The 16,683-nt window shown below is 46.0% G+C and overlaps 1 protein-coding gene across 2 annotated transcripts in view; it reads left to right on the forward strand.

The window, feature by feature from the left end:
• LOC306914099 (circularly permutated Ras protein 1) overlaps positions 1–15,347 on the forward strand; it is a 29,533-nt gene extending 14,186 nt beyond the window's left edge. For both annotated transcript variants that reach the window (XM_079491007.1, XM_079491008.1), the window contains 8 exons: positions 175–259; positions 4,781–4,887; positions 7,386–7,498; positions 7,681–7,792; positions 10,619–10,759; positions 14,267–14,360; positions 14,473–14,523; positions 15,112–15,347. In XM_079491007.1, the coding sequence (XP_079347133.1) occupies positions 175–259; positions 4,781–4,887; positions 7,386–7,498; positions 7,681–7,792; positions 10,619–10,759; positions 14,267–14,360; positions 14,473–14,523; positions 15,112–15,240 (832 nt within the window). In that variant the 3' untranslated portion in view covers positions 15,241–15,347. The remainder of the gene's footprint in view (positions 1–174; positions 260–4,780; positions 4,888–7,385; positions 7,499–7,680; positions 7,793–10,618; positions 10,760–14,266; positions 14,361–14,472; positions 14,524–15,111) is intronic.
• Positions 15,348–16,683: the final 1,336 nt, after the last annotated feature.

The following is a 16,683-nucleotide window of genomic DNA, read 5'->3' on the forward strand; positions in this document are numbered from 1 at the left end:
GTTCTTGCTTAGTGTAAAGTCTCTCTGGATTAAGAAAGAGTATCCACTAAATGCCTAAATTGTTATTCCGAAATTTGTGATTACGTCTTTCTTTCTTTCTTTCTTTCTTTCTTTCTATAACACAAATTGTGAATCGTTTTCAGTGAAATGTTGATGTGTCTCTCTGTCTTTCAGGGTGATAGTATCAATCATGACATTTGAAGGGACAGACTGTCGTCTGGCAGAGGTGGGCCTGCTGGCAGACAGCACTGGGGGCCGGGTGAGACATGCACACGCACATGATACCCATATTTGGTTTATTTCGTTTTTGGTGTTATTTATTCAGCCTTTTGTGCGAAGGAAACGTGTTCATCATACAAAATAACCGGTCAGAATCTACACAGCTTGGTAGACTGCAGATGACCAACACACCAACATAGCCAGTGCAAAATGTATGCATATCAACAATAGCGATTGGCTACTTCAGCTTCATTTGCCAATAACGGCAACAAGACACAAGAATGACACGCGTATCATTAGCTGCCAAGTGAAACAAGTGCTCTCCGTTGTGCACCTGTCCCACCGTTATTTTAAAAAAAAGATATTATTTTTGGTTATTATGTTTTTAACGTGTATGTTTCTCTCTGACAAACTCCTGGCCGTTGTTTGCGTTCGTTTTCCGACGTTCAATCACTGAGTTTTGTTGTGTAGCTCCAGTTTACATTAGCCGATGTTGTGAGACGCTCCACGCTGCGGCCATATAGTTATACTGCGGTGTTGCAGAGTCTGTGTTAACACTTCCGCGTTGCGGCCTTTCAGGGCTTAGGAGGCACTCCCATTGGCTATTAGGGTTAGGAGGCACTCTCATTGGCTTATAGGCGGCGTTGTCCTCAAAGCCAACCCGAGTGAAAATAGGCCAGGCTTCACCTGGCACAAACATTTTCTAAATCAAATTTTGGTTTTTCGGGGGCACGGTGGCACAGTTGGTAGTGCTGTCGCCTCACAGGTTAGATTCCCGCTCGGGACGCTGTGGGTGCTGGTGGCGTGTTTCCTCCTCCGCGTCATCAGTGCCCATACCCAAGGCGGGGTTGGCGAAAGGGCCTTTCTGTGTGGAGTTTGCATGTTCTCCCCGTGTCCCCTATAGGGTAGGTACCCTCATAAAAAACATGCAGTAATCCTGGTCTCTAAACTGCCTCCCCCTGGCCAGCCAGGGCGCCTATGGAGGGGAAAGGAACTGGTTGGAATAACGTGTTCCTTCCATGTGCTACGTCCAACCAGGGAAACTCCCCCCTGTCAGGTGTAAAGGAGCAACTTGGACACTGAGGCATGAAGGAAGCATGAGTTCAAGTCCGTTGCTCTCCCCATGTCCCCCATATATGGGGACTAGGTTGGCGGAGGGTGTGTAGAGCCCAGGATCACATTAGATAATTGACACAGGGGTGAAAAATGGGTTACAAAATCGTGGGATAAAATTAAAAAAAAGGGTTTTCAAAATAGTTAATTTTTCACGAGGCAGCTCAGCTTGTAGACTGGTTATTCTTGGTACTTTTGCACAGCACTGTCACCTGAAGAAGTATAAAATAGCTGCATTCATTTATGTTGTTGACTCCAACTTTAAAGCAACAGCACAGATGCCAGGAAGTGTATTATTACATAGACCAAATACCTAGCCAAAGGTTCAGAGTAGGACAGATGAGAGACAACGTGAAGGGCATGTCTGACCTGGTAATCCTTGAAACTATTTGAATCATGTACCGTAAAGCTGTGGTTCCCAAACTTTTTCAGGTCGAGCCAAAAGAGAGATTCGATGTTTGCCCGGGGCTCAAACTAGTGAAAATAGCAGATCTACAAGCGCACAACGCGTCGTTTCGCATTCGCGGTGTGAAAAATAGTATTCTACCGTAGTGAGGATCTCAAATGCTAGATTGATAACTTACGTAGCCGTGCACATTGGCTAGTTGCACTAAGCCAGCGGGACGTTTTTATTTCAAAGACCCCCATAGCTCTAAGCAACCCCCTCAAGGAACACTTTCTGGTATATGTATCCCATAGCTTGGAGGGTCTGAGATGAGGAATTCACAAATTGTTTGGCCTGCGTGTGCAAGAAATTTGCTGATGATCATTGAAGCGGTTTGTGATGTTAGTTAGGACACGCACACACACACACACACACACACACACACACACACACACACACACACACGCGCGCACGCACGCACGCACGCACGCACGCACGCACGCACGCACGCACGCACGCACGCACGCACGCACGCACGCGCACACACACACACACACACACACACAGAGGCGTATAGCAACAATAACCACTGCCCTACCTTTGGCTTAATTGGCAGAGATAAAAAAAATAGATCCTTGACACAACGCTGTCTCTGTTCTGGAGGGAGGAGGCTGGTCTTCCTACAGTACAGTAAGATTGTTCTGATAGGATGTTTACTCTAGACACTGTACACACTGTGCTACTAATAAGGAACTGGTTGATGGTGAGATCAGATATGTATGGAGTACTGCAGTACACACACTGTGCCGTCTGAAATACATGCATGTCCCCTTTTGGTGTTTTAAACGTGATGTAATACTTTAGCTATTGAAAAATAGCAGATCTACAAGCTCATAGCGCGCCACCGAGTGGCACGCTACGAGCTTGTAGGTCTGCTATTTTTGAAAAATCGTGAAAATGTGCATGAAATCTTTGAATATATGTTCTTTCAGAGCGAGTTTTCAACTCAAATCTTTGCTACTGAGGGTCCCTGTAACTACAGTACATATTTTCAGATGGGGGTCGGTGGCCAATGTCATGTATATATTTGGGGTTCCTTGACATGAATATGTTTGAGAACAACTGACATATACACATGGGTTTTTAATAAAACTGTCAGGATAAAGAAGATATTTTTTTTTTAATTTCGACGTCAGGCCTACATGGGTTAAAGAAGTACAACCAGCTGGTACACACGTGTACTGTAGACCTATACCGTAACCTCACTGTGCCACAGGTCTCAGATCAGATCATGGTCTGTCATCATACCACATAAACACAGACCTGACCCCATAGTGTCACTGGTCTCAGATCAGCTCATGGTCTGTCATCATACCACATAAACACAGACCTGACCCCGTAGTTTCACTGTAGCTCCCAATGGTCAACAGTATCAGACTGTGGTTCTACTGGTCAGCTCCCAGTGACCAACAGTATCAGACTGTGGTTGTACTGGTCAGCTCCCAGTGACCAACAGTATCAGACTGTGGTTCTACTGGTCAGCTCCCAGTGACCAATGGTATCAGACTGTGGTTCTACTGGTCAGCTCCCAGTGACCAACGGTATCAGACTGTGGTTGTACTGGTCAGCTCCCAGTGACCAACGGTATCAGACTGTGGTTGTACTGGTCAGCTCCCAGTGACCAACGGTATCAGACTGTGGTTGTACTGGTCAGCTCCCAGTGACCAACAGTATCAGACTGTGGTTCTACTGGTCAGCTCCCAGTGACCAACGGTATCAGACTGTGGTTGTACTGGTCAGCTCCCAGTGACCAACAGTATCAGACTGTGGTTCTACTGGTCAGCTCCCAGTGACCAACGGTATCAGACTGTGGTTGTACTGGTCAGCTCCCAGTGACCAACAGTATCAGACTGTGGTTGTACTGGTCAGCTCCCAGTGACCAACGGTATCAGACTGTGGTTGTACTGGTCAGCTCCCAGTGACCAACGGTTTCAGACTGTGGTTGTACTGGTCAGCTCCCAGTGACCAACGGTATCAGACTGTGGTTGTACTGGTCAGCTCCCAGTGACCAACAGTATCAGACTGTGGTTGTACTGGTCAGCTCCCAGTGACCAACGGTAACAGACTGTGGTTGTACTGGTCAGCTCCCAGTGACCAACAGTATCAGACTGTGGTTGTACTGGTCAGCTCCCAGTGACCAAAGGTATCAGACTGTGGTTGTACTGGTCAGCTCCCAGTGACCAACAGTATCAGACTGTGGTTGTACTGGTCAGCTCCCAGTGACCAACAGTATCAGACTGTGGTTGTACTGGTCAGCTCCCAGTGACCAACGGTAACAGACTGTGGTTGTACTGTTCAGCTCCCAGTGACCAACAGTATCAGACTGTGGTTGTACTGGTCAGCTCCCAGTGACCAACAGTATCAGACTGTGGTTGTACTGGTCAGCTCCCAGTGACCAACAGTATCAGACTGTGGTTGTACTGGTCAGCTCCCAGTGACCAACGGTATCAGACTGTGGTTGTACTGGTCAGCTCCCAGTGACCAACGGTATCAGACTGTGGTTGTACTGGTCAGCTCCCAGTGACCACCGGTATCAGACTGTGGTTGTACTGGTCAGCTCCCAGTGACCAACAGTATCAGACTGGTTGTACTGGCCAAAAATGGAGGATTTAAGCCATTGGCTTGAACAATGCCGTCTCCAGCTGTCGGGAGGTGTGAAACTTCACTGCTTGCGGGGGGAGAATGGGGGACGGCGGTCAATGTGACCGAAAAAGTTCAGTCATAGACTTAGGTATAAGCATGTCTAAAATCATATTTACAAAACGTTTCAGATGGGAAAAAAAACAGAGATGATTTGAATCGAACATTTAGAAAAAGTCATGCAAGGGGAACTTTCTCAGGACTTCATGGGCAAAGAAAATCCACTTCAAAATTTCAAAATCGGTCAGAAAGACCGCTCCGACGTGCTAGTGTTAAGCCTTTTAAGGTTTTTTTTACCCATTGACCTTTTCTTTTCTGCTGTTTTGCGTATTTTTTTCACCACCATATTGCTCCCGCACACAGGTGAACATCGTCAACATGGTCACCGTGGCGATGGAGATCCAGTCGGCCTTGGCGGACAACGTCCTGGCGACGGGCGTCAGGCTGACTCTGCTGGCCCCAGATGGCATGTGAGTGGATGGCGGGACAAGGGAACAGCTGCCACGTGTGGTGGTCTAGTCTAGTGCAACGCCCCTGTTTTCCCCCCCGGAAGTTTCAGCAGTGAGCGGGTGGGAGGTGCTGGGAAGGAGCCTGGCGAGTTGAGGCATTACATTGTGTTTGACTCGGTTCCACAGGTATAGATGTTGTAAATGGTAAATGGTAAATGGTGCATTTATATAGCGCCTTTATCCAAGGCGCTTTACTTAGATTGTGCATTACATTCACCCATTCACACACACATTCATACACCGATGGCGACGGAAGCCATGCAAGGTACCAACCAGTACATCGGGAGCAATTTGGGGTTCAGTGTCTTGCCCAAGGACACTTCGACATGTAGACAGGAGAAGCCGGGATTCGAACCGCCGACCCACGGATCATTGGACGACCTGCTCTACCTCCTGAGTCACAGCCGCTCTGTAAGCTCTGCAAGCTTGTCGATCATCTACTTTCTAAATGTTTGCCTCTTTTATCTTTTTTTTTTTAAATAATATTTATTTTATTTGGAAAAAGCAGTACAGTATAGACAGCATTTCTCTTAGATATATACAAGGACACAAGTGCAATTCCCAGGATTATTATTTTTCACCCCTCTTTCCCCCCTCCCCCCTCATCCCCCCCTCCAAGTGGCTCCATCTCCAATGTCTCTGTATAATCCTCGCTTTCTTCAGATGGACTACATATGGCATCAAGTCAGCACTTAACAGGGGCAACAGGGCAACATCGCTTCAGAGTGTACATTTCAGAAGGAGAAAAAGAAGAAAGAGTGGCTGATGGAAATAAAATTCCGGCGACCCCAAGGATCGTATTAATGGATACAAATAAATTATATCTATTCTGTAATGCTAATTAGAAAGGACTGTAAATATATATATATATCTTCAATAACCCAGCAGGGAGACCAAATACCGTGCTGTATTTACCTTAAAAATGAGTGAGTAGCCCTTTAAATCTTGAATGACAGTCACTCTACCATAAAAAATAGAAGGATACCTTAAAAACGAATTGGAGACAGACGAAATAAAGTTCTGAGAGGAAGTTTAAGGTTTTAACTGTAATTTTTAGTAGGTAATAAAGTCAATTTACATAGAGAATGTGCTACATGGTTCAGATAATAATAATAATAGTACAATACATCACTATAATTTAGAGTATTCAATTGTTCCAATATGGATCCGAACTCCCCTCTTCACAGCATCTTCCTGGCTTATACTGCATCTGACGTCAGTTGTTGATAAACGTTCATTGGCTGGTAAATAGTTCATTTCCGCAATATCCCACGGTGGTGCTCGTTGTCGAGCACTCATTGGACCAGCACATGGATGATGAGACTGGTATTGTGACATCTTCCTTGGTTCAGTCATTGATGACCATAGACCGGGAAAGCACAGAGGCTGGCGTTGCTATGGCAACCTGAAGATAACATTCTTTCCCTGCTAGCTGTAAACTCGTAACAGAGAAATGGCCTGCTATCTACTTTCTCACTAGGCATCAAGGTCAAATGCATGTAGTCTCAAATCAAAATAGACCTTTCAGTATGCGACTTAACTTGACTGGGGAAAGACAGTATGGAGACCGAATAAGGAGTCAACAAGATATTAAATGGGACAGATGAAAACATATTTTGGCCATAAACATGGATGACATGACATTTATGATGATAAGAAGAACAACCCGGAGTAAACAGGCAGTAGGCTAAGAGTAAAATGATAAAAAGGGCAAGATGACCAAATATGACCTATATGGAACACGGTCTGGGCCCAAGTTCTATATGTGTTGAGCAACAGAATATGATGGAGTGGCCAACTTGACATGACGTGTAAACAACATGTCAGAATTTATCTATCAGTGGCCTCTTATCTTTTATCTGACATTTTTGCCAATGTTTGACCAGGTTTTTATAGTCTGTTGATTACTTTTGATGCAGTGATGGTCTTTTTTTCCCCCAAGTATTAAAAAATATCTTAAAAGTCCTTAAATTGTCACCATCGTCATCTGCAAACCATAATAAATATATTGCTCATTTTATATTCGATAAATATATTCCATCCATTCATGAGTTGTCCTGACTGAAATTGATTTATCTTTCTCTCTCTCCTTCTGTCCTTACCTCTCCAATGATCACCCCCCCCCCCCATCTCTCTCTCTCTCTGTCTCTCTGTGTCTCTCTGTGTCTCTCTCTCTCTCTCTCTCTCTCCTTCTGTCCTTACCTCTCCAATGATCACCCCCCCATCTCTCTCTCTCTCCCTCTCCCTCTCCCTCCCTCCCTCCCTCTCTCCCTCTCTCCCTCCCCCTCTCCCTCTCCCTCTCCCTCTCTCCCTCTCCCTCCCCCTCTCCCCCTCTCCCTCTCCCTCTCCCTCTCCCTCCCTCTCTCCCTCCCCCTCTCTCTCTCTCTCTCTCTCTCTCTCTCTCTCCCTCCCCCTCTCCCTCCCCCTCTCCCTCTCTCCCTCTCCCTCTCTCTCTCTAGGTATTTTCCCTATGAGGATGACAGTAACCACAAGCTGGTCAGAGACATAGGGAACGTAACAGAGGGGCTGGAGATCACTTTCCAGTTTGCTGTTAAAGTGGACAGCGTGGAAAGTAAGATAAAACACACACACACACACACACACACACACACACACACACATACACACACTTTGACTAATGTTGATAGTACTGTGTGTGTGTGTGTGTGTGTGTGTGTGTGTGTGTGTGTGTGTGTGTGTGTGTGTGTGTGTGTGTGCGCGTGCGCGTGTGTGTGCGTGCGTGCGCGTCAACAGATTTCCTCCAGAGAGACAGACTGCCATTTCAGCTCCAGTTGAGTTTTAAGACCAGAGACCAACAGAAAGTCACCCGTATCATCACTGAACAACGCGGAGTTACCACCGCCAGGTAGGTGTGTGCGTGCGTGCGTCATGCCATGCATATGTGAGTGTGCATGGGCATGTGAGTTTCAACAACTGTGTACACTACAACATTTGGGAGAGAGCCAGGATTCAACAGGAGTGTCAACATCTTCCAATAACAGACTAAAAATAGCATGTACTGTACAAGTTATTGTACAGGAATGATGACACAGCATCATGACCACTGGACCTGCGGCGGTTGATACGATTGACCACAACACTCTTTTGGACAGACTTGAGTGCCACGTTGGACTCTCTGGCACTGTCCTCAAGTGGTTCAGATCCTATCTGACAGGTCGAGACTCCTTTGTAGCCCTGGGTGACCATACCTCTGAAAAGATGGAGATGTCATGTGGGGTTCCCCAAGGCTCTCACTCCTACCCCACAAAGGCAAAGAGATGATTTTGAATTACCTTTTTGTCGCACTTCCAAACATCAATCTTTCATCAAATTTAGAGGCCCTCTTCTATGGAATTCCCTAGATGCTTCACTTAAATCCTCATTATCCTTGCCAATATTCAAAAAACATCTAAAGAAATATCTTATTTCTTCCTCTCTCTGTAGATTACATGATTTACTTTTCTTTTGTGTGTTTGTTGTTTGTATTGTTTATTTCCCTTTTTTGTGCAGTCTGTGTTTTCTATTTCTTTATTGCACAGCTGCCCCCCTTTGCCAAACTTGTAGACTTTTGTATTGTTCTTAATTGAACTTTTAATCTGTTTTAAATCAATGACCTCTTCCATACAGGAAAGGATTCCAAATAAGCCAGCTGGCTTCTTCCTTTCCTTGCATTGTATTTTTGTTCTTTGATATGTATTGTCTATATTTTGTACTACGTGCTAAATAAATAAACCTAAACCTCTATCCTAGGTCCTATGCTTTTTAATTTGTACATGCTGCCACTAGGCAATGTCATCAGGAGACACAAAATTGATTTCCATAGCTATGCGGACGACACGCAACTTTATATATCTGTATCCCCTAAGGACCTCAGCCCCATTGACACCCTAACAAACTGCATCTCGGATATCAATGTCTGGATGTCAGAAAACTTTCTCCAGTTAAATAAAGACAAAACTGAAATCCTAGTTATTGGGGATGACCCCCACAGGGAACAAGTATCTGCTAAACTTAAATCATGCTCATTAAACACCAAGGATCAGGTAAAAAAACCTATTTGATTCCAATCTCAATTCCAAGGCCCATATGTATCAGTAACATCACCAAAGTGTCTTTTTATCACCTGAAGAATATTGTCAGAGTCCGTGGGTTTCTCTCACAGGCTGATACAGAAAGGCTAATGCACGCATTTATCACTAGCAGGCTAGATTACTGCAATGCTCTCCTATCTGGTGTCCCTAAAAAAGAAGTTGCCCGGCTACAACTAGTCCAGAATGCAGCTACAACTAGTCCAGAATGCAGCTACAACTAGTCCAGAATGCAGCTACAACTAGTCCAGAATCCAGAATGCAGCTACAACTAGTCCAGAATCCAGAATGCAGCTACAACTAGTCCAGAATGCAGCTACAACTAGTCCAGAATGCAGCTACAACTAGTCCAGAATGCAGCAGCACGCGTACTGACTAAGGGTCGATTCATACTCCTATTTTAGAGACGAATAAAAGTCGGTTCGGCTCTGTAGAGCCTACAATGTGACGTCATTTGAGGTTCGGGGGGGGGCGGGTACCGTCCTAAAGTCGGCTCTTCGGTGCTACTGAAAATTTCTGACGAGCCGAAATCATTTCGGCACTACAGCGCCGAAACAGCGGTAAAATAGGAGTATGAATCGGCCCTAAGACCAGACGGAGAGCACACATCACACACCCATTTTAAAATCACTTCACTGGTTGCCTGTTTTATCTAGAATTGATTTTAAGGTCCTTCTGCTAGTTTTTAAATCTATTCATGGCAATGCACCTGCATATTTGTCTGAAAAGGGGCGGCGGTGGCTCAGGGGTAGAGTGCCTGGATGGCAACCATAAGGTTGCCAGTTCGAACCCGGGCTCCCCCAGAGTTACTGTCGAAGTGTCCTTGAGCAAGACACTGAACCCCTAATTGCTCCCGATGTGCTAGTTGGTGCCTTGCATGGTTTCCTCTGCTGTCGGTGTATGAATGTGTGTGTGAATGGGTGAATGTAATGCACAATCTCCTTGGATAAAGGCGCTATATAAATGCACCATTTACCATTTACCATGGTCCTATAATGTGTAACAGCCTGCCTGTTAAACCTGCGGCTCTCTGAATCCACATACCTTTTTAGCATTGCTTTTAATTAGGTCATATCATTATCCTTGTTTTCCAATGATTTATTTTTCTTTCTTTGTTTTTTCCATTTCCTCTAACGTCTTTTATATTTGTAAATCTGTGAAGCACATTGGGTTGCACTTGCTGTATGAAATGTGCTATACAAATAACGTTTTGATTGATTGATTGATTGATGAAAACATCTCTCTCTCTCTCTCTCTCTCTCTCTCTCTCTCTCTCTGAATCCAGTGATCATTATCGATACTGCAATGTAAAAATACTGTTAAGTAAAAGAAGAATTGCGATGCATTGACTATTTTCAAATGGCCTAAATTGTATATAGGTTTGAAGTGGATAATTATGTTTTATAATAATAATCAAAATTACTACTATAAATATATATTAGTAACTAACTACTAACTAATTTTTTTAAATAAATATTTGGCCATGCCTGAAAAAGAACTCCATATATGGGCATAAAATGGACACATAATTACTGGGTGGGGCATGCATTTCCAACTTGCATCGTATTTTAAATGCTTGTTGTGGCGTCCGTGTCTCTCTCCAGCCGGGTGTGGGCAGGCGGTCTGAACATGGCTGTGCTGGCCGTCCATTGTGCCCAGCTGTGTGCCCGGCTGACCATGGAGGGCCGGGTCCACGAGGCCCAGAGGCAGCTCCAAGCCCAGCAGGTCCTCCTCGCCGATATCAGGTACGGGCGCGGCTTTGACGTGTTGATTTCGTCGACTAAAGCAGGGGTTCTCAACCCGTGGGTCGCGACCCCTCGGGGGGTCACCAAACAATTTTGGGGGGTCCCCAAATTATTAAAAAAAAAAAAAAAAAAAGTTTTTAAACTGAATGGCTGGAAAAATGGAAATGAAGAGTTTACATAGTACACATAGTACATGCATACACCTTCCCTAATGATTATATCTGGTTTCAGTATTTATTTATGGTGTATTGTCTCTATTATTAAGGTTATTGTAGCAGTCAATTTATATTGGGGGTCGGGAGGGGGCGGGGCGGGGGTCCCGAGCCATTGCCAAAGCATTTCCGGGGGTCCCCGGCCAAAAACGTTGAGAACCCCTGGACTAAAGCATGGGTTCCCAAAGTGGGGTCCGGGGACCCCTAGGAGTACTTGAGGGAGTTCCAGGGGGTCCCTAGCTAGAGATAGTTAGGAAACAAATGGACCCGTATGTGTCTGTAACTCAGAGAGTGTACACTCTGAGTTAAATTAACAGTGGTTTTACAATATAAATTGGGGTACCAGAGATAGAAATGCCATTAAATCGGGGGTCCGTAGCTTAATGCGTGTGAAACTGGGGGTCCATGAAATTAATATGTTTCGGAAAAACTGCTAGAGCCATACAAATCCTCCCTTATCGGGGTCACTGGCATATGTTTTCAAATGGGGGGTCCGTGGCCTAATAAATGTATTTTTGGGGGTCCTTGACACGAAAAAGTCTGGGAACCACTGGACTAAAGCAGGGGTTCTCAACGTTTTTGGCCGGGGACCCCCGGAAATGCTTTGGCAATGTCTCGGGACCCCCGCCCCGCCCCCTCCCGACCCCCAATATAAATTGACTGCTACAATAACCTTAAACCATTTTGGGCGGGAACCCCTTTTGGTGTTTTAAGCATTGTTATAATTTAGCTATTGAAAAATAGCAGATCTACAAGCTCATAGCGCGCCACCGAGTGGCGCGCTACGAGCTTGTAGGTCTGCTATTTTTGAAAAAAAGTGAAAATAAAATTTAAAAATAAATCTTTTTTTTTTTTTTTTTTAATAATTTGGGGACCCCCTAAAATAATTTGGCGACCCCCCGATGGGTCGCGACCCACGGGTTGAGAACCCCTGGACTAAAGGCCTATTCATAGTCCAGTTTTCGGTGAAGCGGTGACCACTGGTTAGTAAAACAAAAACAGATGTGTTTGAGCAGTGACCACCGCAGCGCGACGCCATGTTGTAGTTTTCGATGGTCACCTCTTTCACCGAAAACTGGACTATATGAATAGACCTTTAAGCTGTGACGAAAAATGTTCACTGACAAAAAACGAAATAAAAGCTAAGCCATTATGACTGAAGGTGCGTTCAGACTTGGATGGTTAGAGCTGCGCGATTACATACAAAGTCAACGCAAAGACGAGAAGTTGTGCGAGCGCCGCGAACGGGCGCGGCGACGCGACCTGGCGCAGCACAAGCGGGACGAACCTAGGCGAATATTTAAATCATCAACCATTATATAGACAGAGTCCACGTTGGGGTACGTATATATACGGACTTGGTATAGGACGCCACCTAGCGTCGACGTACGTATATATACAAAGTCAAAGTCGTACGATTTGTCACAGACGTTACCGCAGTGAAATTTGTTCTCCGCATTTGACCCATCTCTTGGAGCGGTGAGCCGCAGCGTGCACTGCGCTCGGGAATCATTTGATTAGTAGATTTGACCCCCAATCCAACCCTTTGATGCTGAGTGCCAAGCAGGGAGGCAACAATTGGGTCCCATTTGTCTTTGGGTATGACCCGGCCGGGGATCGAACCCCGACCTCCCAGTTTCAGGGCGGACACTCTAACCACAAGGCCACTGTCTGGTCAGACATGGGAGAGAAAGAATTAACAATATGACTAAATATACTGACAATTTTGTCGACAAATAAAACACTCTTAAGCTGCGTTCAGACCTGAATATATATATATATATTCGCCTCATTTCGTCCCGTTTGTATCGCGCCAGGTCGCGCAATTCCCGTCTTTGCATTGACTTTGTATGTAATCGCGCTGCTCTAACCCTCCAAGTCTGAACACACCTAGGGTGGGTCTACTGGAGAAGAGATCCAGTAGACCTAAAATACAAGTCATTGTCCGCTTTGTTGCATCAAATCTGCCATTAAGACAACATCAAGGCCCGCCCAAATATGTTTTTGTTGACTAAATCAACTAAAATCTTGACAAAAGTATGACTAAAACTTAACATCGTTTTTTTCAAAAGACTATGACTAAAACTAAATCAAAATTTGCTGTCAAAATCAACACTGGACTCCCCCATGTGTAGTCAACCCACTAAGACCTGCATGAGGCCCGATTCTACAAATGTCTTCTAAATCCTAATTGTTTTCTGTTATGTTTCTATATCAGTGGTGCTCAAACCTTTTCATGGCAAGGACCCCAAAATGATATGTACTTGGCCAACGACCCCTCATCTCACAAATAATACTCTATTCCGGGGACTGCCAGACGTAAAGAATTGAGTTGTTTATTATTGAAGATTTTGTCACACATTTTCAAGACTCACCGAGTTATTGTGGCAAGGTGGTAAAATGCCAAAGTTCTTTATTATTCTTTCTGTGGCATACAAATTAGTGGAAAATATATATTTACATGTATGTATTCAATGTGAATTACATTAACTTTGACAAACATAAATGACACATGGAGCAACTAAGAGAAATAATCAAAAGCATTCTAAAACTAGCCTCTTGAGTTTTAGACACTAACCTACCAAACGGAAATAAAGTGACAACAGTGCCCTACTATTGCCTACTCTAATCTAATCTAACTAAATGTACAAAAAGCAGGCTTCCGTGGCCCGGTGCTCAGAATATAGAATGACTGCATGACTACTGCAATAAACGGGGTTTCACTCAATAGATGGTTTAAGCATGTAGCAACGCTTGCTACTGTATGCTGTTCCTACTCCGTGAGTGCTCTCTCTCTGCACGGAGGGCGCGCTGCCTCTAGCCTACTCCACTCTGGAGATCAGCTATCGGGCAGCGGCCCGGGAGTGAAGGCTTCAGGACGCCTTTATGCCGTCAGGTGGGCGCAGGTGTAGATGCTGGTTGGAGATGCGGAGCAGCGAGATGCGGAGCAGGCGACCAACAGTGGAGCTTTGGGAACGATCCCCACCAATGGCTGCGCTGACGGATCTGCAGGGAGGGGTTAGGCAAGGGGCGCGCACTGTGCGCACCAATACAGACTATAGGCCTGCGGCCGTAACACAGATCTACCAAAAGAGAGAGAGAGAGAACACACAAAACATGGCGCCCCTGGACTCACAGTCTTGACAGAAGTAAATGGTTTATAAGGGAGGGTTTATATGAGAGCTGGGATTTGAGGTGTGTGTGTGTGTGTGTGTGTGTGTGTGTGTGCGCGTGAGTGTGCGCGTGCGTGTGTGTGCGTGCGTGCGTGTGTGTGTGCGTACTGCGTGCCCTACAGTGAGCAGCGGCCTGCCCCTAAAGAGGAATCCATCTATGGCAACTGGATTGAAACCATGACAACCATCTGTGACGACCTCACCCCAGAGCCTGAGGTAATCAATCAATTCTAATCAACCAATTTACAATTGACCACAGCTGGTCAATAATTCGAGAACACAAGCTCGTGCACAAGCGTGAACACTTGCACGTCTTTCTCTTTTGAAGGGGGAGAAGGTAGAAACAACACAGCTTCAGAACAGCCAATGTACTCCAGCTGTAAGTATACTGTCCATCGCAAACACATGCACAGTGCACGCGCACTAGAGGGCAGCACGGGTCCATCTGGAACCGAATACCAGAGAGCCGAACCGAGAACCGAGCCGATTCGGGCCCAAAATATGAACTTGTCCCTCGGGCAGGGTCCATTCCAAATTGCAGCGGGTTCTGGGTCGGAACGTCTGAAATGCAGTTAACCTGAAATTACCCACCTTTATATATTAAACCCTTCAACTTTAAAAATAGGTTTAAAAAATAGACATGCGTGTGTTGTAATTATTACATTCGTCATGCACCTCGACATGAGCGAGAGCGATCTCTCTCTCTTTCGCTTTGTCTCTCTCTACCCCAATCCCGACACGCGCCCGGGGCCGGTTCCGGGGGGCCGGTGCGGCCAATCAGAATGTTTCTCGGATCCGTAGCGGTTCGGTTCAGATTCCGTTTCGGACCGGGTCCAATTGTATGGACCCGTGCTGCCCTCTAGCGCGCACAACCAAAAAAGAGGCAAAAATAGCCGAACTACAAGCTCAAAGCGTGTCTCGTCGCGACCCGTTTCATTTCTTACTCCCCCCCCCCCTTGCTGTCCAGGTGCTCTCTGACGAGGCAGCCGAGGCGGTGTACCAGATGAAGAGAGCCAGCAGTGGGAACAGCAGCAGCGGTCGAGCACAAGCACACAGCACCGCCAAAAAGACACCGGAAGCCATGGAGGCGATGTAGATTGTAGAGCAGTGGTTCTCCAGCCTGGCTAATAAGCCAGACTAATATCACACAACACTGTCGCGGGAGGCCATTTTCTTTTTGCCAACGGCTGATTCGGTCTGGCTTATTAGCCAGGCTAGTGGTTCTCCAGGTGTGTGTGTTGGGGGGCGGGGGGGGGGGGAGTCCTTGAGGTGGTTCCAGGGGGTCTCCAGCTAAATGAACCAACCTTTTACCGGTCTGTAACTCTAGTGTGCAAAAAAAACTTTTTGGTGGGGTGTAGCCAAAATGGAGAGAGGAACAGACGAGAGAGAGGGGGAGAGAGAGAGAGAGAGAGAGAGAGAGAGAGAGAGAGAGAGAGAGAGAGAGAGAGAGAGAGAGAGAGAGAGAGAGAGAGAGAGAGAGAGAGAGAGAGAGAGAGAGAGAGAGAGAGAGAGAGAGAGAGAGAGAGAGAGAGAGACAGAGAGAGACAGAGAGAGGGGAACAGAAATCACACTGCGATTCAAGAAAGACATGCACAAGACGTCTACTTGGAGACTTTGGAGTCCACTATGTTTACTGCTCGTAGGACACAAAGAAGGACTGAAAGGACATTCCGCCAGAGCCAACAATGCAACAGAAAGACATGGTGAAAGCACAAAGGAACCCAAAATATGCAGCCAACTCATCTTCACGGATTCGTGCAATCACTCTCTTATGACATTGTACCCATTGAAACCCATATACTCCTATAATGACACGATGACTCTGTGGAGATCTCATTCTGTTGTGACATGATCACCATTATAGGAACGCCCGGGGTCTGTAACTATGACATCATCACCAGTGTTTACGGTACCGCAAAAAGATGACATACTGTGATGGCGAACAACAGCGTTTGGGTGTTGTTTCTCCACTATAACATATAGCACAGGAATGTGGGTCAAAGTGTAACGCTGTGTTATCAACTGACGTTTTAGAATAAAGCATTCATTCATGTTAATTTAGAGGTGTTCCCAGTGTGTGTGTATTTTGTGCGTGCATATTTGTGTGTGTGTGTGTGTGTGTGTGTGTGTGTGTGTGTGTGTGGGTGTGATCTCACGTCCGTCGATGTCCTGCATACACCTCTTACACCGGGGCTCCACCGGGCGTGTCAGACGCGAGACGCAACGCGTCCGGTTGTAATATCATCGCTGCACATTAATTGGCAGCTGCTGTCATCCCTCTACTGTAGAAAAAGGTTCCTGGCCCCGGGCGGTTGGCGTGGCCGTCTGGGCACCTATAGGCTGGTAATCCTAACAGCCCGACAGCGGGTGGTGGGTTTGAGTCTCGATCCTGATAACCTTTGCTGCGTGCCCACCCTATCTCCCCCCCCCCCCCCCCCCCCCCCCCATTTCCTGTCAGACTTCTGTTCACCTAAAATTCTTAAAAAAAAAAAGAAAGAGGTTCCTAAACCTATGACCGGGTCGACCTGCAACACTTAAG

Source organism: Electrona antarctica, assembly GCF_951216825.1.
Source record: "Electrona antarctica genome assembly, chromosome: 21".
Classification (NCBI taxonomy): Eukaryota; Metazoa; Chordata; class Actinopteri; order Myctophiformes; family Myctophidae; genus Electrona; species Electrona antarctica.